The 24001-nt window shown below is 30.4% G+C and overlaps 1 protein-coding gene across 1 annotated transcript; it reads left to right on the forward strand.

The window, feature by feature from the left end:
* Positions 1-1322: 1322 nt before the first annotated feature.
* Positions 1323-12158, forward strand: LOC140437718 (uncharacterized). The gene is made up of 3 exons (XM_072527390.1): positions 1323-1414; positions 5831-5968; positions 11571-12158. Exons 1-3 carry the CDS (start codon positions 1357-1359, stop codon positions 12086-12088), a joined length of 714 nt encoding a protein of 237 aa, XP_072383491.1. The 5' UTR covers positions 1323-1356; the 3' UTR covers positions 12089-12158.
* The last annotated feature ends 11843 nt before the right edge of the window (positions 12159-24001 follow it).

Genomic DNA, 24001 nt, shown 5'->3' on the forward strand with positions numbered 1-24001 from the left:
CGATATGAACGTTATTGAACATGCTTAGGACATTCTCAAAACACGCATCAAGAAGCGAAACAAACCCCCTATTACACTTCGAGAACTAAAAGATGTTGCTCGTGAAGAATGGGAGAAAATTCCGCAAGCCCAGAGCGACCAGTTAATCGGCAGCATGCCAAATCGCCTACAGGCATGCATACAGGCCAATGGAGGAAATACTAATTATTAATTTTATTAAAAATTATTTTTTTTATACTAATTTATTTTTAAATGTAAGTTGTACATTGTAAGTTTTTCACTCCAAGAGAATAAATAATTTTTTTGCATACGGTTTATCTGGTTTTGAGATTTATTTAGTATTGTTGAGAATTGAAACAAAATGATCTTTAACTATTCAGAAGGATTTATATATAAAAATCAATAAAAATATGAAATATTCCAATATTCCAAACTTTTGGACATATGTGTATTATTTAACCAAGCACAAACCATTACTTGTGATCATATTCTGACTTCACGAGAAGTTAATAGAACAAATTTTAACAGATATACAAACAGATAACAAATTCTAACAAATGTATAAATTAGTTGCGTTTTTTTGTAAAGCTGGTTTCTACGGTTCTAACATTATTAATCTATTTTATGTATGCTCTTTGTTTCTCCTTTACTGCTATTTTTATATCTCCATCAACTATATCATCATCTCTCTTCTTTTTACGTGTTAAATACTGCCATTACTGATTAGTGTCATATTTGGTACAAAATTTTGACAATTCTGATGCGTAATGAGCAGTTGCAGTTGTATTTCCTCTGTCCAGTTGTTACCACAATTAGGTTGTTGATATATTCTTTATAGCATCTTTACAGATTCTGATTATAAACAAAGCTTTTCATTTGCTAGTTTGCTCTTCTTTTTTTATTTCATTATAAGTATGATGAAGTCTCTGATGTCTGAAGAATATAATGGTAACAAAAAGGTATAGCCTTGTAGTATTCAGGTTTTGACACCTAAAAATTAGATTTAATAAAAATGTGTCGTTAATGTTGGTGTTAAAATACATCTGTAGTCTGTAGTATTTGCTGTAACTGAAATTAATGAACCAACTGGAGACTATTACGTGTTAGAATGTTGTTTACGCATAAGAACATTTGACTTTCCAATAATTCTAATCTTTATTTAAGCAATTTTTAGGGTAAACATAATGCATGTTTATTGTGGTGTTAGTTCTTTTGCAATTTATTATTATCATAATGCATTTTGCAATGTTTGTTATCTTTATCATCCAGGTTTAGATCATCATTAGTGTATAAAAGCATAATTGCATGTTTGCATACCATAATATAGTTAAATTGTTATTAGCAAAATATCAAGAAATGACATCACTGCTGAAAATTTCGCTGCTTTTTCCGCTTCTACTAGCGTTTGATAAAGGTACAGTTTTTCTTTATTCTTTAAATGTTTGGTAGTTTTTAATTAAATATTTTCTTGGTGGTCTATGTTCGTAAAAATCATACAATTATTCCTATAAAAGAAAGTGGGACAATAAGATTGATCTCTTGATTTTAATATTTAGGTAAGGTCGGCTTAGTGCCAGAATTCGGGCAGCTGCCTAAATTTTTAGTGACGGATTCACGAAATTGTCAAAAAAGGTATAAAATAGAAATTAAAAAAAAATAGGCGCGGTTACTTTTACATTATGTAGGTATCTACTATTTCTGGGGTGCCACAAATTGTCCAAAATTTATCAAAAAAGTTCCGTAAATTAATTAATTTCAATAAAAATGAAAAAACTCAACTTAGCACCAGTATTTACTGCTATAAAAATAACACTATTTCAGTATTTACACACACGCACAAAGTTGTTTAATATTACTTTTAAAGTTTCTGGTATATGAAGTCCATCCTTCTCTGTATTTTGGTTGCAAAGATGGCAATGACTTTGTTATTAAAATTATCAATGCCATTTACAATTTTTTTCTTCTTCGTCTTCTTCTTCACTGGTTTTACAACTCGGGGTGAATCTTCTCCGCATCCACTATTGTCCTCCATCCTCTACGATCTTGCGCTTCTATTTCCCACTGTTGTACCCCAATTATAGATAAATCGGCTTCAACATCATCCTTCCATCTTTTTCTCGGTCGGCCTACTGATCTTCTACCATCTGGTCTTTCAAAAATACTATCTTTAACACTCTGTCATCCTCTAATCGTACCACGTGACCTGCCCATCTTATTCGGTTTGCCTTGATATGTCTAACTATGCTTTCAGTTCCATACAGAGTCACCAATTCAGCATTGCGGCGTATTCTCCAATCCCCTGTGAATTCATCTCTTTGAGAGCCAACCTTTCTGAGAACCTTTCTTTCAAATACTAAAAACTTATTGATTTCCGGCTGGTTGAGAGTTCATGTTTCACTGCCATATGTAATAATTGGACGAATAATCGACTTGTACAGTGTTAATTTACATTTTCTCTTTAGCAGCTTTGATCTTAATAATGTTGAAAGGGAGTATAATGCTCTATTTCCCGTAGCTATCCTTGCTGAGACCTCTTTTTCTATGTGGTTGTCCGCTGTGATTATCGCCCCCAGGTATATAAACTCCTTTACTACTTTGAAGTTGTGATTATTAATATTGATGTTCTGCCTAACTCTTGGTCTTGGATTTTTGGTTACTACCATGTATTTCGTCTTTTCTTTATTTATTTGGAGACCCAGACTACCTGTTTCCTCCTCGAGCTGTGAAAACACCTCTCTTAAGTCTCTTGTAGAATGCGTGACTGCATCTATATCATCAGCAAAGGCCAGCAGCAGTTTGATCCTTGATCAGCAAATCCTCTTGTCAGCTCAGACGATATTTTACTTATTGCGTATTCTAAAGCAAAATTGAACAGCAACGGTGACAACGGGTCCCCCTGCCTAAATCCTAAATTTATACTAAATGGCATCGATATTCTGCTTCCTATCTTTACTTGCGCGTATGAGTCTGTCACGCACATTTGCGTTAATTCAACTAATTTTCTTGGTATTCCCATTTCTAACATTGCTATTCACAATTTGCTTCCTTTGTATGAAATCATATGCTTGCTGGAAATCTATGAAAATTTGGAAAAAAAAATTTCTGCAGATAACATACTTAAAGTACTAAGTCGTTCTTCCTTCATGGTATATCTTAGAAATGTTTTAATTCGTTTTAGCATCGAAAAGCAACGTTTTGTTTCAGATGTTGAGTTAAAAATGTTTGTTAAAATACTTAAAGGTTTAATAGTTTCTTTAAATATACATTTTAAACCTTCCCCATTTAATAAAACTGATAGCGAAACAGCATCAGAGATAGCACTTAATTCGTCTCTCTGGTACAGTATTTGTAATTAAGTTTTAAGCCAAGTTTTGTTTAAAAATATAAATGTCTGCATGTTTTATTAAAAAATGATTTGGGGAACTGATGCTTATAAGATATAAATAAATTAGAAGCAGCCAAATGTCCAGAGAAGGTAAATCTTGTTTTTATTTGCAATAAAACTGCATTGCATATCTCTAAGGCTTTCCGTTTTCTGTTGGGCCTATCCTCATCAATTCGTGACTTTTTTTATTGGCTAATTATTGTTTGTTTCTATCTGTGACTTGTTTATTTCTCTTTAAATATTGTCAGTTATGACGTCCATTTGCTCCATTATACCTTATATTGCTGAATATTGTTCTGAAGCTATTTTCTTGTGGCATTTTAAATTAATTACTATTTAAATGGGAATAAGCAATATCGTTCTCAAAATACAAACATTAGTTTGTATTTTGAGAACGATTTCCGAAGTGGAAATTGAAACGTCAATAAACGTATTTTTACCTTTAATTGTGGCTTATTCCCATTTAAATAGTAATTAACTTATATTACTCCTTCAAAATTCTCCACATCTTTTTTCACCTTAACAGTGTAACGAAATATTTTGCCTACCACATAAGGTATTGCTATAATGTGTTGAAAATTGGGGACAGAAATTATTGGGGCAGAGATAGGGCAAGCAAAATAAACGAAACTGTGCGAACCGCTCTCATGGTTTATTTGGAGTAGCTGGGTCGTAAATAAGTAAATGTCACTATGGGATTATATGGGAGGAACTACAAAAAAGAAACAAAAAGAGGGTACATGAATCTCCTAATCTCCTAGACAAATGGGTAACAAAAACAACAAGAAAGGCCTCTAGCTATTTAAAATAAGGACGCTGCTTCGAATGATCCTAGTCTTGTTGGATGAAGGAAAAAGGTTCTTCCTTCCTGAAAAAGAAACACAAAAGGGGTTAGGAGACTTTTCTAAAATAAAAAGACAAAATGGTTCAGAGATATAAATTAAACATTTATTTAAATATTAAGATATAGTGGAGAATACCTCTCTTAACATCAAAAAAACCAAATTCATGAAAATTAGCAAGAACAACAATACAAACGAAATATTAACGGTAGGCGGCCAGCAGATTGAGAGAGTAAAAAGATATACTTACTTGGAAACGATTATCACAGAAAATAACGATTATACTGCAGAAATAGGAGTCAGAATTAAAAAAGCATGTGCCAACTTCGTGAAAATGAAAAAGATTTTATGCAGCAAAGATCTGACATTGGCCCTCAGAATAAGGCCAATTAAATGCTATGTACACAGTGTACTCTACTATGGAGCTAAATCATGGACAGTAAATCGGAATACAATAAATCGACTTAACGCGTTTGAAATGTGGACATTTAGAAGACTATTAAGGATTCCATGGCTAGATAGAGTCACGAATACAGAAGTGTTAAGGAGAATAGGCAGAGAGAGGGAAATGAAAAATACAATAAAAGAAAGCAAATTGCAATATCTTGGACATGTGATGAAAGGCGAAAGATACAACATCTTGAGATACATAATTCAAAAAAAGTAGAGGGTAGGAGAAGCGTAGGAAGAAGACGCGTTTCCTGGTTGAAGAACCTTAGAGAGTGGTTTGGTTGCAGCTCAAGGAAATTATTCAGAGCAGCTGCCTCGAAGGTCAGAATAGCCATGATGATTGCCAACCTTTGTTGAGGAGATGGCATTTAAAGAAGAAGAAGATCTTACGATCTACTAGTAGATCTTTCTTCTTAAGGCCGGCACAAAGATTTTCATTTAACGTATTATTAAAAGTCCAATATAGTCGCTTACATAGAATAGTCTGTGTCACTTTTATAGAATGCTCGTAAAATCTTTCTCTTTTCATAAGCGCCAGTATGATAAAGGCACAACATTATTTACAGATAGTTGTAATTAGAGATTGACAAAGATTATAGGTGGCCTTAAATAATAATCACATGGCCTTCGACAAAGAACTGTGAATTTCGTCTTTAACCACGTCGTCTTCTGATTTTGGTTCGGCCATCATGCATCCCCAAACAAAATCAAGATTCATCACTAAAGATAACTCCATTCTATTCCTGTTCCCAAGCCAATCGTTCTCTGCACAATTCAAGACGATTAGGTCGATCTTCAGGGGTAAAATATAGCTCCCAGTAAGGCCGAAATGAAAAAAGGGTAAAACTGCAAATTCGACGATAAAATGTTAGCAATTGGTCTTCCATGTTCCGCAAACCATTGATTTGCAATAGACCTGTACTGGAGAAGTGGTCTCTAGATCCATTAATCTTAGGTTTCGATTTTGATGCTTTGATTGATATTGCAATATTATATAATCTTTTTGTAAAAAATCATATAGGAAACTTGTGGACGTCCTTAAATAACGTAACACTTGAAGAAAATAATTTAACTCTGGTTTATAAGTAACTTGTTTTTTAATTAAAGTTACATTAGAAGAACATGTACTAAAACATATATTATATTTTTTTAGGGAATTCCTTGGAGTGTTATACATGTATAGCTTCCAGATATGAACATAATAAATGCCAAAGATATACTACCAAAGGCAGCCTACCAGTAAGCAAATGCCATGGAAACTCGACACACTGCGTTTCTTTCTTTAATGATGGTAGGAACTGTAAAAGAATTGTATTTTTGTCTTTGTTGGGAGCAATTACTTAATGTCTCAAAACTTTGATACTAAAACAAAGTCTACATTTTTTGTTATAGATAATAGATATTTTTTTATTACGATAACTATCTTTCTTTTATATTGAAGGCTATTTTTAGGATAATAAAACGCAGATCGATCTCTTTTTATTTTCTGAATTGCTTGTGTTCTGTCTGTCTCAGTATAAAAATCAGATATTGGATAATATTGGATACTCCGTCCTTTCCTAAATCTCTTGAAATTTCTCTATAATTTTAGCAATTTTCGCATATCCTTTTTTAAACATTGGTACTATTATATCGGTGGTCCGTCCAATCCTTTGGTATTTCTTTTGTTTTACATATTTCATTTTGCAATTCGCACAATTTTTCTACTATCTCTTTGTCCAGATGTTTCATGATTTTAGTACATAGTTATCTCGTCCTGTCCAGGGGCTTTACATACTTTTAGCTTATCCATTGATTCTATGATTTCGTTCAGGGGCTATTGTTCCTGTTGAGATCTACATTTTCGTAATCTTCTTCCTCTTGTATTTCTTCTTGGCGTTTTTCTTTTAATTGTCTCAGTTATTTTGATAGTTAGTCAGAACAGGACCTCCATTGTCTGGAATATTTTCTAGTCTATGTGGAAGTTCCATTTGCCGAAGTTTTTCAGTGTGTCATAAAATACCTTTTGATTAATAAGATACTTTTCTTTTTTTTACCAAGTAACAAAAAACAAAATTTGTTTAAGTTACTAATAGTGGTAACGTCAATAAACTTACTTTAACCTTTAAAAAAAAAGAAAAGACAGATTTCATTCAGAAAATTTTCATTTACTTAGATTTTCTTTTTTATGGTTTTGATTAGTTGTTTAATTTCATTTCTAGTAATTTTATGTAGTTGGTAGTCCTTCCGTGCGAATGCAGTCCTAAATATCTTCCAATTTCAAATCGAAGAATCGAAGACAATTTTTTTCTTGAAGCTTAATATTGTTTACAGAGCTTTTAAAATATTAGATTATTCTATTAGCAAATTTAAGCTTTAATACTGTAGTTATTTTAATTGTAACATACCATATTTTATTAGTTTGTCGTGTAGAAAATTTACATAGCTTTCAATCTATATTTGGGTTTCCTATACCTACGTCTTTTTATTTTTGAAATATTTAAAGATTTAACAATTATAATCAAGTATGCCATGAAACACATCACCAAACATCGGCAATATATCTCTCCAAGATACTGTCAACAATAACATTAAAAGGAAAAAGACAGTTAAGATTTGATTTCACGTATAGTGCGTTTGTATATCCACTTATACCTATTTCAACCTAAATGGGATCATCAGAACGGCTATTCACAAATGCTCTGAACGTGAAAATAAATCTTCCCTGTCTTGAGAAGCAACTCTAACATGGCTTCGTATGGACGCAGATAGCGACATCTGATAATAAATCCGTAAACTAATTTTTCGAAACCAAATTCAGATTTATGCTTTAATCTGTGCCTTCTAAGAATTGCAAGGCACATATTAAAGCAATTCTTAGAAGGCACAGATTAAAGCATAAATCTGAATTTGGTTTCAAATTCAAATTCAAATTCAAATCAAACCTTAACTGTCTTTTTCCTTTTATTCCGGTATACTTTTTATGAGTACTAGAAACCAATTCGCTAAGGATTTTTGCTTAGTTGAGGAGATATGTTGTGGAATGCAATTTTAAATTTCCCATGTTTCTAATAACATCTTTATCAACGTCTGTTTTGCCTTGCAATTCTTAGAAGGCATCAAAGTAGCCGTTGAATTTAATTGTATTTAAAATTGTAACATTTCTATCTAGTGGGTAGGTTAGATAGTAAATGTTCGAAAAAACGATTTTTAAATATGAAAACTTATTCTAAAAACGAAAAAATTGATACAGTTTTTGTTCTTGGTCAGTGTAATAAAAACTGGTTATTGGTATTTAGAGTTTATGGCCAAAAATACACAAATCATAAGAAGCCTAATACTCGTACGTTTGAAAAATTACTATAACAGGTTAGACTAAAACGTAGAATATAAAAATTGTCCAGCCTCAACCTGTTAAAGACGATTATTATAACGAATTTAGGATTATTGGCTTACTAATATAAAACCCACATACAAGTCAGCGGGACATTAGTACAGAAACCGGAATACGTTAGAACAGTATGGAACGAATAATACAAAAACACATCCCTATTAAGTACAGTTACATCAAGACCTGTATCAACCAGATTTTCAAAAAAGAATGGATTTCTGTTTATACGAGAACCAGACGGAATAACCTACGAGCTTCTAAAATACGAAGGAGAAAGTATAACCCTAGATATGACAAAACTTATACACAACAGATATTGCACTGCAAGATACCAGACGTGTTTAAGAAAGGAGCTAAAGAAGACCCCAACAATTATAGAGGTATAAATCTACTGAACTTAAAGGATCCAGATCCGGAAGATCCTGCGTAGATTCCATATTTGTACTAAGACAAATCACAGAAAAGGCCATCGAGTACAATAAACCAGCATATATATGTTTTATAGACCTGACAAAGGCTTTCGATCGCACCCAAGTCAAAGAAAAGATAAATGGAAAACTTACACAGTGTTTACCAGTACAAATCGGAATCAGACAGGGTAACTCGTTAAGCCCACATCTCTTTAATATAATGGACGAAACAATACAAGCAGTACGTAAAGGTCATGGTTACAGAATGGGGAACAAAGAAATCCAAATATTATGTTATACAGACGACGACGCATTATTCGCAGAAACAGAAGACGAGCTCCAAAGATTAACACACATCTTTAATACAACAGCCAAAAAATACAATAAAAAACTAAATGTGTGACAACATCTAAATACCTACTACGATGTAAAATCGAAATTGATGGGAAAATAATAAAGCAGGAAGCAAGGTTTAGATATCTGGGAATAGATATAACTAGTTATATAGATGTTGAAGAAGAAGTACGACAACAAAGCTGAAAAGCAAGTAAAGTGGCGGAAACTCTTAATGACAGAATCTGGAAGAACAAACACCTAAGACAAGACACAAAAACAAGAATCTATAAAGCAGCAATTACCTATATTAACATACACGGCGGAGACAAGACCTTAGACATCTAAAACGAGACGACTACTATGAACAACAGAGATGAAAATACTCCGACGAATATCAGAGAAAAGTCTGTTGGATAGGGAGAGAAGCGAAAACATAAGAAGAGCATGCAATACAGAAGACATAAATGGATGGGTGACAAAACGAAAACAGAAGTGAAACGAACGAAGTAGTAGAATGGCAAAGGATAGGATAGTACGAATAGTACGAGATAAGTCACCCAATGAACGAAGAAGTATTGGCAGACCAAAAAAAATGGTGCGATAATTTAAACAATTTAGAAGGCTAATAATGAAGAAGAAACAGGCCTTAAAGCCTACATACAAGACGGAAGAAGAAGAAGATAAAATAGCAACCGATGAAGATTTTTTTGATTTATTTGCCGATAAGTGCACTTTTCATAACAATGGACTTGTTAACCCCCATAACTTTCATTATTACATTGATGAAAATCCTCTCGTCTATCGTACACTCGATCACCCCCACAGGTGGTCTGTGAACATTAGGGAAGAATAATATGATAGGGTAGGATGTTATATGTCCTTATTTTTTTTTTGATGGTAGTCTTAATACCAGAAAATTTTTAAAATGTTGGCCCAGAAAATTATCTCTTATCTTCTTAACGATGTACCTCTAAATATTCCACAGAAAATGTGGATGTAGTTTGAATGGAGTCCCCGTACATTTTCAACTTCGGTTACGGCAATACTACAATCGAAAGAGGTGATCGACATAGATATCCCCCAAGATCTCCTGGTTTGACGCCGATATACTTTTTGTTTAGGGGATACCTACAAAGTATAGTTTATATTATCCCACCGACTACTCTAAAATATATGAAAGCTAGAATAAGAGTTGATTTTCAAAGAGTAAAGTGAAATCCTTTTAGAGATGAAACGAGCTTTTAAAAAACAAATTCAATTATGTTTAGAACAAGATGGGCGTCATTTTGAAAAATTTCTTTAATTTATTTCTTTTTTATTGAATATTATTTATTTCTTGTTTTTTCATTTATCTACTTTTTATTAAATATTTTTTAAATAAAAGATAACCTTATTTTGCAATTAAACATTTATTTAACATTGAAAAGTTGGGTTTAGTTTTCTAAGAAGAAACCACTTATATGGAATGAAAGATAATTTAAATGTCTTCCAGAAGATTTTCTGATAAATATTCTCAAGGTAAAGTTGATTTCATGTTATCGAATGAACTATCTTACAAGTAAGGTCGTCCCAGGAACGCAACTCAACAATATTGGCAATATCATTTTAAAGTCGTCTACTTTAAAATGTATAATGTATGTCTGAATTGTCAATATAGATGAGTCAGATAAAATTAAATTATTAGAACAATTTTTCACTAAGTAACAAAAAAACAAAATGTGTTTAATTGACTAATGTTTGTATTTTGAGAACGATTTCCGAAGTGAAAATTGAAACGTCAATAAACGTACTTTAACCTTTAATTGTGGCTTATTCCCATTTAAATAGTAATTATTCCAGGATACGTTATAAAATATATGGTATGCCATTTAAAATAAAAATATTATTTAGTGAAAAATTTAAGCCAAATCCCACTAAAATAATAAAACGTCCTATGTGATGAAATGATAAAATTTAAATGTTATTGTTGACAGTATCTTGGCTAGGTATATCAGTTTTTGGTTATGTGTTCTATGACATACTTGATTATAATTGTTAAAGCTTACAAATTACAAAATCTTTAAATATCTCAAAAATAAAGCGAGATAGGTATAGGAAACACTAATATAGATTGAAAGCTATGTAAATTTTCCACATGAGAAACTAATAAAATATGCAGTATAAGTACATTATTACAGCTTGAATTTGCTAATAGAATAATCTAATATTTTGACCACTGTGTAAAAAATTTTAATGACTTTATTTTGCTAATAACTCTCATTAACCTTTTCTTGTTGTTTGAAACGTTCTAAACGTTTGGCATTTTTTTCCTCAGGTAGCTTAGCCTCCTCCATAGATGTGTTGTTGTTCTGGAATCCTCAGAGTCTTCTTACATTATTGCCACAAATTGGTCGCATTGCTCCTGTAGTGATCCTTTTCTGAGTTAACATGCTCCTTTTGTAACTTGGCTGCACGGTGCTGAAGACGACGAATAGTCATAAATAGATATATACGGTTGCCTTCCATTTTATACACATATTGTATTATATATTCTATATCTACCTCAGCTAGTTCAAGGTTAATATTTTCTCGTATAAATATTATCTCTTTCTTCCAGCATGTAGATGTTTATCTGCCATTTATTCGTAATTTTCACTTTTCAGCAATTCTAAAAATTTCAGCTGAATATCAGGGTTTAAATGTGACAAAGTTTTCTCTATTTTAGAGTTTAAATTATCTTTAATTAACTTCAATACTTGTTTACTTATAAATCATTACTTCTCATGTATGTTTTTTAGATATCGTTGCCAGAACATGTGGTACCGCTCGTACTTGTGATGAAACCAACTCAATAGAATGTCATTTGTGTACTGAAAGCTATTGTAACTTTCATTACATGTATCGAAGACGGTATGTCCGACAAGCACTAGAAAACAATGACACCACGGCTGCTGGAAATTCAACCGTTGAGACAGTAACTTCTACAGCTGCTATAAATGTAACCGTGGTGACAGTAATTTCTACGGCTGCTATAAATGCAACCACTGAAACAGTAAATTCGACATCTTCAAATTTAGAAACTGGATTGACAAATTCTTCTGCAATTTTCTCTACTATAACAACTAACATAAACGCGTCTACAAACACGTCTGCAGCTGCAAACGCGAGCACTGCATCATTAAACTCTACTTCTACAACTTCCAATTTTGAACAAACAACTCCAAAACAAGAAGACACAAATAGTAGAGCTGCATCGAGTTTGTTCCAAAGTGTATTTACTATCTTTATTATAGTTTGTTTAATATGTATATTTTAAAGTAATATTTAATATAATAATAATAATATTTAATATAATGTATTTTATATTTATTGTAATTAAACGTTATATAAAATTTCTGGGGTATTAGTGTTGAAGTGGGTAGGTTGCATGAAAGTATCCTGAAAATAAAAAACTATGGTGCATAAAATATAGTTAAGTCCTTCTAGATCTTGAAGATACTCCAACTTGGTAGAGACAGCTAGCGGGGAAAACCATTCTATTAGAGAAACGGATTTGATATTCACAGACCTTAAGAATTGTAGGGCTGCGTTGGAGAGGTAGTACCTTTTGTCAAGACCGTCGCACCAAGAGTCTAGAATGGAGCTGGTTTGAAACAACTGGTCCTCACAGGGCAGTACGCTCTCATGTATGGTTCCATGCGAGTGATTGCTGGTATAAGCAATCCCCCACTTATGGTCCAACAACTTTGGATGGACGAGTTGGTAAGTATAAGGGCATCCTTTTGTCCTAGGGTTAAGAAATTGACCCTAAAGGCGGATTAACTAAGAGTTTTGGCAACGGAGTAAAGAAGCACCGTAGCGTCTGACCCAAAAATGGTGGCTGCAAGCAGCGTTGGTATCCAGAATGGGTACACAATGAACCGTATTTTTTGAACTTTTGTTTAGACTACCTTACATATACTGTAAAGGTCTACTTACACTACTTAAAGTATAAAAAAGCAATATAAAGAATAACGGGCCAAGAAAAACTAGAAAAGGAACAACTGAATAAAGAGATTTCAGAAGTAACTCATTGTACGCTTCCATTCTATTATTTCTTAATTGCTTTCAAAAGGTATAGACATAACAATAAAAAGGAAATAATTTTGCGGTTATTTGAGAGTTTATAGAAGTGATGGAAACATGTCTTCTAGTTCAGTTTTGTCAGTTTATAAAAATGATAAAGAATACTCCCTTAAGTCTTAAGTGAGAATTATGAGGTCAGCGATACAGAGGTAATAATTAAAAATAATGAAGAGGTAGAGAATAATAATACAGAGTGGGTTGAAACCCCAATTAAAAGGGTACAGGTCAATAATTATGTTCCGGTAGTTGCACAGCCATACGATATTTCTGAAGAGTTGTGTAGTGATGTGTTGCTCAATTTGCTGCTATATGGTAATAATGTGCAAATCCGTGGCCGGTCTCAGCTTTTGTGGAGGAAGAGTTCTGAACTAAGTAGGGATTCTTTAGCACTCCGCATAAGACAGACTGGGCGGGGAAGTTCTCAATCCCGACACGGCGCGTCCCATATGGCTGATAGAGGAAGTCCTGTATATGATACAGGATAGGTTCGCCAAATAAGCACCCGCGGATCAACTGAGAACATGGTATAGGGCAACAGCTATGCCATTACTAGCTCCAAGGCTAGAGAGAATGACTTCTTAATAGGCTTGGAATCAGATACTTATAGGCGACAATCAGATATTGGTTTAATCGATTATAATACTACGGTGTGTAAGGTAAGTAGAAACCAATACCACTAAATATTCTCAAGATATTATGACTATGGCAAGTTATTAAAAACAAAAGGCCCCTAGTGTGTGGCAGACCTTAAATGGTCAAGGGGTGCTAAGAATCTCCACTTTAAATGCTAGCGAACACCCGAAAGTGGAAAACAAAAATGACACATAGACAATTGGAACCTGGAATGCAAAATCTCTCTTTATGCCAGAAAAATCTCATAACATCGTGAGAGAAATGAAAAGAATAGGAGTCAACATTCTCAGAGTCAGTGAAGTTAGGTGACCTGGATTTGGACAGATAAACATCGATAACCATGTGAGGAATTCCTCAGCAGAATGTAGTAGGATCTGGTTACCCATATTGAAAGAGGAAGTTATTAAAAGGAAAATACCAGTATTGGTAAGTCAGTAACATATAGAGGATACATCATTTATGTTTTTTAAATAACAAACATATAAAATCAGAATTTGGTGTTTATTGAAGGTAAACTAAATGCACGATCAAATACTTACCATGTCGGGATAGTATTATGAGGTTTTTTCCTGGTTTTTTCCCTCATAATTTACTATGGAATCACTAACAGGAGAATTTTACTGTCATCATGGCATGTATTTGTCTTTTTAAAGACGAATTACATGTTATGATCTTTTCTGACGGATATTCTCAAGTTAAAGTTGATTTCATGTAATCGAATGAACTATCTTATAAGTAAAGTCGTCCCAGGAACGCAACTCAACAATATTGGCAATATCATTTTAAAGTCGTCTACTTTAAAATGTATAATGTATGTCTGAATTGTCAATATAGATGAGTCAGATAAAATTAAATTATTAGAAGAATTTTTCACCAATTAACAAAAAAACAAAATTTGTTTAATTTACTAATGTTTGTATTTTGAGAACGATTTCCGAAGTGGAAATTGAAACGTCAATAAACTTACGTTAACCTTTAATTGTGGCTTATTCCCATTTAAATAGTAATTATTATAACAAACATTTATACCTATACCCAAGAAAAATAAAGCAAATAGATGCTCACAATTCAGATTAATTAGCCTGATAAGCTATTTTCTGAAAATTGTACTCAAAATTGATTATCAACGTATATACAGAGAATGTGAAAGAAATCTGAGCGACAATCAATTTGGATTTCGATCCAGTGTTTTTTGCATTTAAATTGATTAATTTTTAAAAAGGTAAAAGAAATAATAAATTAGACTTACAATCAATTTAATTTAACTAATCAGACGACCGGTTAAATTAAATTGATTGTGAGTAAGTCTAATTTATTATTTCTTTCACCTTTTGAAATGGACTCACACAAGCAACACATTCATGATTTGATTAATTTTTATTATTTCTAAGAATGTTATTTCAAAGTTCTTCCACTGACTGTTTACTGATTTTTACTGTTATCATTACTAGTTGTAAATGGCTTCTAGTTTACCTAATGACAAACTAATATACAATGTACTCACATCGATCAAATTCTGGAAAATATCAAGGTAATATTAAGCTATTTTTAATAATAGTTGGTATTTTTGAGAACCTGACAGTCGGATATAACCATAGACAAGCATTTCCTTATCTACCTCATAAATATTAATAACTTTTATTTATCGGTAGAATGTATAAACTAAATTTAATGGCTTTAAGTACGAGGAGAGTACGTATAAAATGAAAGGTTCATCACTGCTCTGGCCACCTATTAGTACCAATTTTCTATGTTTTGGTAAACGCCGACTATTGTATTAATATTATACTTATATTATTATTCAAACTATTTCTTTAACCAACTAATAGGTTTAGATTTTACCTTCTGTCATCTTTTTTATATGTCCAAACCATGTAAACGGTCTTTACCTACATCGAGCCAATTATATTGTTTATTTCGTGTTGGCTATGTATATATGTATATATATATATATATATATATATATATATATATATATATATATATATATATATATATATTGTTATGATGTATTTTTTGTTTGAATGATGAGCAATGAGTATTTTTAATAATATAATATATAGGGTTTTTATCGCGGTTCTCAAAGAATTAGCTTGTAAGTAGTTTTTTAAATTATCTTTATTATAACTATTATAAAACACACATATAGATCTAACCTAGCCAATGTAAATTTAAAATAAACTATCTTTAAATTGATGTTCTTATAAAACTAATTAAATTCTATAGACAATGTTAAATTTAAACAAACTATCTTCAAAATTGAAATTGTTATGACACTAACTAAATTATATTAACAAAATTTTGTACCTTTCTTTCACTGAATGCCTAAATGAACTGTTTTCCACTATATATATTCTAATCACCACTGAATGTCTTCGTACTTCGGTTATCCTTGTTTTTGTGAAATTTCTTTTTCCAATTATCAGCTTCTACCAATTTAAGATATATTTTTCTTCACCAGCATTTATATACCACCAACCAAACCAGCAAACAGCATTTATATTTATTCTTCTTTTCAATATACCAATATCCAATTATTATAAGTTGATTTATACTAATCTCCAACCATAATATAATTTAATTTCTTCCAATATACTTTTTTTTATCTTCAATAATTATTTGTGTATAATTATAAATGTGCATTAAATATATGCATAATTTTTAATCTTCTTTTAACTCACTATATTAAACAATTGGACTATCTCCAACTAACTTTCATATTTCTTATAAAACTGCTTGACTGACTTACTAAAACTGTGAACAATTGACTTCACTAATAAACTGCTTGACTTCTGACTAAAAACTTAAAAACTGCCAAAAACTGCCATCTTGAATCCAAATCACGGGTATTTATATGTTTTTGGATTTCTAGAACCATCTGGTAAGAGATCATGTTCCAATTTGTTCTATCAAATACTTGTCTGAATTTTCTGGAACAAACCATTTCGCAAACATGGCCATCTCCGGAGATCCAGAGAATTCCATTCTTTTCTATTAATAATTTTGTTTACATTTAGGCTTTTCAGATCAGAATATATAATTAAATTAGTAACTAACACTCTAATTTAATAAAATACACATTTCAAACAATATATTATATAACCCCACTTTATATTCCCTTATGATTAATTTCTATCTGTCAAATTACTCCGAGAGTATTTTTGGTTGCCTATGCACATGGCTCACTTATATATATTTACAATATTAAAATACAACTTTTTACAATTATTATATGCTAATTTCTTAAAATGCCCTCACATAAATATATTTTTATTAAATTCTCTAGTATATAACTTATTTAAAATAATTAAATACTTTTTATATCTAATATTATGTAGTATATAACTTATAAATTATTTTCTATAAACCCTAATCGTATCAATACCCCAAAATAATATTTAAAATAAATAATTTACTTATTATTTTTTTAAATATTAATTTTCTCATACCTTATTAAATTTAATAAATTAATAATTCAATTTTTTTTTTATTTAAAATGTGTTAAATACATCCCTGTTCGCTGTCTATGTCAAAACAGAGAACAACGTAGCACAGTTCGGCTATTCTATGGTCAAACTGTCATGTCAAATGGAGCAATGGATGCGATATCAGAGAATAAAATATAACCTTAATTAAAAATATAATAGATATGGTGTTCTGTTTATTTATAGACAAAATCTAGGAATTATTTCCATTCAAAATAACTTCATCAATATAAATTGGTAAGTTTTTTCACTTTATTATATTAGAAAGACATTTTTATAGCAATTATAGTATCTAACCCCAAATTATGATTTTTAGGGTATCAAACAATTTCCATATGTACAAAATTCAACAAGTATGATGTCAAATTTATTCACAACAAAGAAATCTACCATCTATCTATGAAATGGATCTATCAGTAAGTTATTAGTGTTATTATATTTGTGTTAAAGGTATAGAAATCATTATTCAATCTCTTCATGATATTGAAAAATGTCGTTGATATGAAATATGCCTCTTAGTCTGTTCTCTGCATCTATTAACACATAACTATTTAGTCCATTCTGATTTTCAATTGTATATGGACCTTCAAACATTGGTTGTAATTTCTTACAACGGTTTTCTTTAACATTACTTTTTCTAAGTGAACGAATTAACACTAGGTCTCCTTTTTGAAATGTGATTGGTTTTTTTTATATTTCGATTTTGTCTTCTGATATATTTTTCAGCTTTCCTCCTAATTCGGTTATTCACTTTCTGCATTACTTGTTCTAACATATCCTGATTATATTCACTAATCCACTTTCTGTTTCCTATATGGCCAAACATTAAATATTCTGGTACTTCCTCTGTATTCAAATTATGTGTATTATTTAAAAAATATTCTACTTGTGGTATATGTTGCTGCCAAGTTTCGTGTTGATTTTGACACAGTATCCTTAAATATTTTATAACTTCTTTAATATATCTTTCTGCAGGATTTGCCTGAGGATGTCTGATACTTGTAAAATGAATGTTGATTCCCTTTTTCTCACAAAATGTCCGAAATTTTTGGTTGTTAAAATATGTAGCATTATCTATTATGCAATTTCTAAATGGTCCTATTTCTTCGAAAAATTGATTAATATATAATTTTAATGTTTTAACATTTGTTCTAGAGCAGGGATATAGTTTAATAAATTTTGTATATAAATCAACTATCACTAGTATATGCTTTTTTCCTGTTGGACTGAGAACTAAATTTGAAATAAAATCCATGGAAACTGTATTTAGTTTTTCATATACAACATTAGATTTATATGTGTTCTGGTTTTTGAAATTCTTTTCTTTGTTTAGTTGACATATTGGGCATTGGGTAGTAATTTCCTTTGCTATACTTATGTCATTCTTTGCAAAATAATTGTCCCTAAATAGCATCCATAGCTTTCTTGAACCAATATGCATATAATTGTTATGTAAATTTTTCAATATTTTCTTTGCTAAAGTTCTAGTTATTACATATACTTCTATGCCATTTATTATTTTATAATATACTCCATCTTTCCTAAGGACTTTTTGTTTTTCACTCAAATTGATCTGATCTCTTATAATTTCTTCTTTAGAATATAATCCAGTACTTTCTACTAATTGATTTAATCCAATTTTTATTGTTCGCTGCCCTTTTTGTGGTGTATTTTCTAACCTTGATAAAGCATCTGCCACTATATTGGATTTTCCAGAAATGTATTTGATTTCAAAGCAGTATTCACTAAGTATTAGACTCCACCGATGTATTCTACTGTTTCCATATTTGTTATTTAATATAGACGTTAAAGCTTGGTGATCTGTTTCTATAGTAAATTCATTACCCAACAAATAAAATCTTAATTTTGTGACACAGTGTATTATACTTGCTAGTTCTAATTCTGAAACTGAGTAACCCTTTTCATGTGGCTTTGTAATTCTTGAAATGAATTGTATTGGGTATTCGACCCCATCATGTATTTGTAATAATACCCCTGATAATCTCTCTATTGATGCATCTGTTCTTAATATGAATGGCTGTGTGTAGTCAGGATAGTATATTTTCAAATTTGACAGAAAAATGTTTTTAATTTCTTGGAATGCTAGTTGTCTTCTCTGATCCCATCTCCATTTTACACCTTTTCTCAGTAGTTCAAGTAATGGAATTTCTTTTATACTTAGATCTGGTATCATCCTTTTATAATAATTAATTATTCCAATAAATCCTCTTAAAGTTCTTAAATTGTGTGGTGTTTTATATTCCTGAATGACTTGTGTCCGTTCTGGATCCATTTCGATTCCCTTAGTGTTAAGTTTATAACCTAAATATATTACTAACACATAAATCCTTGACAATAAATCCTTGCATATTAATTTCTTTATTAAGAATATTAATTTTAAAATTGGCTAGTTTATCAATTTCACCCAACTTCTTATTATTTGCACCAACAATTTTAATTTTTGGAATCTTTATTATATCTGATAGTTTTAATGTATTAAAAATAAAATTCTCCGAGACTAAAGTACTTTCTGAACCAGTATCTATCATAATCTTAATCATTTTATTTTTGGCCAAAGCATTTATATAAATTAAATTAATAGATTCAATAATTTTCTCTTCATCTAAAGAAATAAATTCAGAAGGTTTTTCATAATAGCAATGGCCTAACTTGTAATTCAGAAAGTTTACTGCACAAAATTTTGATTATTAGAATTGTCAGATTGTATCTGACCACTTGGATCTGATGTCCTATGTCTTTCCCTACTATGACTTCTACTCACATTTTCTTGCCTTGTACTATTTCGTTCCCTGTCTTCGCAGCTTCTATTCCTTCGAACACAATTTACCTGTCTGTTATAGTTAGGTCGCTCTGTATTTCTTCTATTGTTAAAATCTTGTCTATTATTATTAGTACTGTTATTAAAATGTTGTCTATTATAACTAGTATTGTTATTACAATTTTGTCTAATTTGATTACTGTTATTATTATTAAAATTTTGTAAATTATCACCATACCTAGTGTTATTGTTATATGATTGTCTATATTGTTGAAAGTTATTATTGTTTTTTCTGTTGTTATTATTACTTGTCATATTGCCTCTTTGTATTCTTTGAATAAAATTAATAAAACTATCTATTGTTTGAATATTTTGTACAGTTACGGTTTGCACAACATCAGCATCAAAATGTCTAGATACATTTAAGACTGTTTCATCCTCTCTAAGTGGTGGTTCTAAATATTTTGCAACTGTTATCAGTTTTAATGCATAATCTACCATATTTGATTTTAAATTGTGATTATACTTTCCAAAATATAGAATTTCTCTAAACTTTGCTTGCTCTAATTCACCCCAATAATAATTTAAAAATTTATTTTCAAATGTTTGAAAGTTATCTAAATCATTTTCAATACTAGCAAACCAAGTTGCTGCATTGTCATTTAATGTCACTCTAATATAATCTTTAATATCATTAATATTATTCACAAATCTTAATTTATGTTTTAAACTATTTATGTATACTCTAGGATGCAAATTTTTTATATTACCAGAGAATTTAATCCCAGTCTCATTTGTTAAATTTAAGTAAGGTCTCCCTATGTCTCTCATTTGTGAAATATCATCTATTCTCTGTTCCACATTTCTTATTTGATTACAATTTATTTGGATATTTTGTTGTATATCGTCTAATTTTTCTTCTATGTTTCTCCTGTCTTAGTTAATTTTTATTTCTAAGTTACATTTCTGTAACTCTATTTTCTGTTCTATATCTATCTTATTATCTTGAATAATCCTCTTTACTTCTGTCCTCTCATTGTTTATCCTTTTCTTGTAGTCATTCCGTATACTTTTTATTTCATTTGCTACTTTTTTCTCTGCAGTTTCAAGTTTTTTATCCATTTGTTTTTCTATTTGCTTTACAATTTTATTATTATTATCTTCTATTTTCTTTTCTAATTTTCTATAATTCTCTTCCAATTTCTGTTCCATTTTTTTCATGTCCTCTTTGACTTCTTTTGAATTCTCTTCCATTTTTTTCGTATTCTCTTCCATTTTCTGTTCTATTTTTTTTATGTCTTCTTTGACTTCTTTTGAATTCTCTTCCATTTTTTTCGTATTCTCTTCCATTGTCTTGTTCATCTGCATCATTAATGACATCAAAGCTGCCATATTGATATTTTCCTCTCTTTCTGGATTCATTTCTGCAGTATCTTGTGGAACTTGAACTAAACTCTCCTCTTGTATAGGTTGTGTTTCTACTTCCACATCTTCTTCATTCTTTTTGCTTCTTGTACTTTTCTTTCCTTGAGACATTTTGAGACTTTACTTGTTCAAATATAATTAAAAATAAAACCTATAATTTTTCCTTTCTACTGATAATTAATTTAATTATATGAGAGCACTTATCTTTCCAAACTAATTCTTTTAAATAGAGAGCCACCGCGTTGGGTGCCAAATTGTTATGATGTGTTTTTTGTTTGAATGATGAGCAATGAGTATTTTTAATAATATAATATATAGGGTTTTTATTGCGGTTCTCAAAGAATTAGCTTGTAAGTAGTTTTTTAAATTATCTTTATTATAACTATTATAAAACACACATATATATCTAACCTAGCCAATGTAAATTTAAAATAAACTATCTTTAAATTGATGTTCTTATAAAACTAATTAAATTCTATAGACAATGTTAAATTTAAACAAACTATCTTCAAAATTGAAATTGTTATGACACTAACTAAATTATATTAACAAAATTTTGTACCTTTCTTTCACTGAATGCCTAAATGAACTGTTTTCCACTATATATATTCTAATCACCACTGAATGTCTTCGTACTTCGGTTATCCTTGTTTTTGTGAAATTTCTTTTTCCAATTATCAGCTTCTACCAATTTAAGATATATTTTTCTTCACCAGCATTTATATACCACCAACCAAACCAGCAAACAGCATTTATATTTATTCTTCTTTTCAATATACCAATATCCAATTATTATAAGTTGATTTATACTAATCTCCAACCATAATATAATTTAATTTCTTCCAATATACTTTTTTTTATCTTCAATAATTATTTGTGTATAATTATAAATGTGCATTAAATATATGCATAATTTTTAATCTTCTTTTAACTCACTATATTAAACAATTGGACTATCTCCAACTAACTTTCATATTTCTTATAAAACTGCTTGACTGACTTACTAAAACTGTGAACAATTGACTTCACTAATAAACTGCTTGACTTCTGACTAAAAACTTAAAAACTGCCAAAAACTGCCATCTTGAATCCAAATCACGGGTATTTATATGTTTTTGGATTTCTAGAACCATCTGGTAAGAGATCATGTTCCAATTTGTTCTATCAAATACTTGTCTGAATTTTCTGGAACAAACCATTTCGCAAACATGGCCATCTCCGGAGATCCAGAGAATTCCATTCTTTTCTATTAATAATTTTGTTTACATTTAGGCTTTTCAGATCAGAATATATAATTAAATTAGTAACTAACACTCTAATTTAATAAAATACACATTTCAAACAATATATTATATAACCCCACTTTATATTCCCTTATGATTAATTTCTATCTGTCAAATTACTCCGAGAGTATTTTTGGTTGCCTATGCACATGGCTCACTTATATATATTTACAATATTAAAATACAACTTTTTACAATTATTATATGCTAATTTCTTAAAATGCCCTCACATAAATATATTTTTATTAAATTCTCTAGTATATAACTTATTTAAAATAATTAAATACTTTTTATATCTAATATTATGTAGTATATAACTTATAAATTATTTTCTATAAACCCTAATCGTATCAATATATATATATATATATATATATTATATACATATATATATATATATATATATATATATATATATATATATATATATTATATATATATATATATATATATATATATATATAAAGAAAAAATGGTTGCATTATCGACCGAAACATAAACAAATAATTTTGTAGTAAATTAGCAGGAATGCGGTCTGTTGTATATATTTATGAATAAAACTCCTTTTTTCCTCTACATCTCAATATTTCGCTAATTATTTGTTAGCTTCATCAGGAGAAAAGAATTAGGAGTATTTTAACATATCCATGTTTAAAACAGTCCTGTTGATTCTGAATTTTCTTTTTGTTTTAAAATTTTACGAAATCTTCTTCTTCTTAGAGTGCCGTCTCCCTACGGAGGTTGGCAATGATAATGGCTATTTTTATTTTTGAACTTGCTGCTCTAAACAAATCAATCGATCTGCATTGATACCAATCACGTAGATTCTTCAACCATGAGTTCTGCCTTCGGCCAACAGATCTTCTTCCTTGAATCTTTCCCTGTATTATGAGTCTCAAAATTTCATATTTTGGTCCCCTCATCACGTAGGTATTCTAGTTTTCTGGTTTGTATAGTGTTGATTAGTTCTGTTTCTTTACCAACCCTCTCCAGTACTTCTTTATTGGAACATTATTGGACAGTAACTTGGAAATTTGTATATGGTTGTCCCAACAACCGATTTCTCTTAATTTTAAAAGTTTTATCCTCATCTGGGTTTTTAACTCTCTTCTTTCTTTTTTTTTTTTTTTCATGACACTACTAGCGCCAGTTAAAGATCAGCGGCAAATTTATGAAGCGATATAAGTTAATGACTTATATCGTTTCATAAATAGATGAAGTATTCTGTTGGCTGCCTACCTATCAACAGTACTGAAGAACGTTAGATATAAGTACTATAATACTAAACGTTAGATATAAGTATTAAAAACAAATTTTCGTCAGAATCTCAATTTACATAAAGTAGTGACACATCCTTTCATAAATAAGCGATTCATATGTAATCAACACACGAAGCCACAATATATTATTCCGGTAGCGAGAATAACCAACACAGACACGGCATGGCAGTAATAGTTAATAAAAAATCTAATAGAGCGGTGGAATGCTATTTCCCTATC

Source organism: Diabrotica undecimpunctata, chromosome 1, assembly GCF_040954645.1.
Source record: "Diabrotica undecimpunctata isolate CICGRU chromosome 1, icDiaUnde3, whole genome shotgun sequence".
NCBI lineage: Eukaryota > Metazoa > Arthropoda > Insecta > Coleoptera > Chrysomelidae > Diabrotica > Diabrotica undecimpunctata.

Coding starts and splice junctions, on each gene's coding strand:
- LOC140437718 (XM_072527390.1), top strand. CDS start 1,357: ATGACATCACTGCTGAAAATTTCGCTGCTTTTTCCGCTTCTACTAGCG. Junction 1,415..5,830: donor TCTACTAGCGTTTGATAAAG/GTACAGTTTTTC, acceptor ATATTTTTTTAG/GGAATTCCTTGGAGTGTTAT. Junction 5,969..11,570: donor CGTTTCTTTCTTTAATGATG/GTAGGAACTGTA, acceptor TATGTTTTTTAG/ATATCGTTGCCAGAACATGT.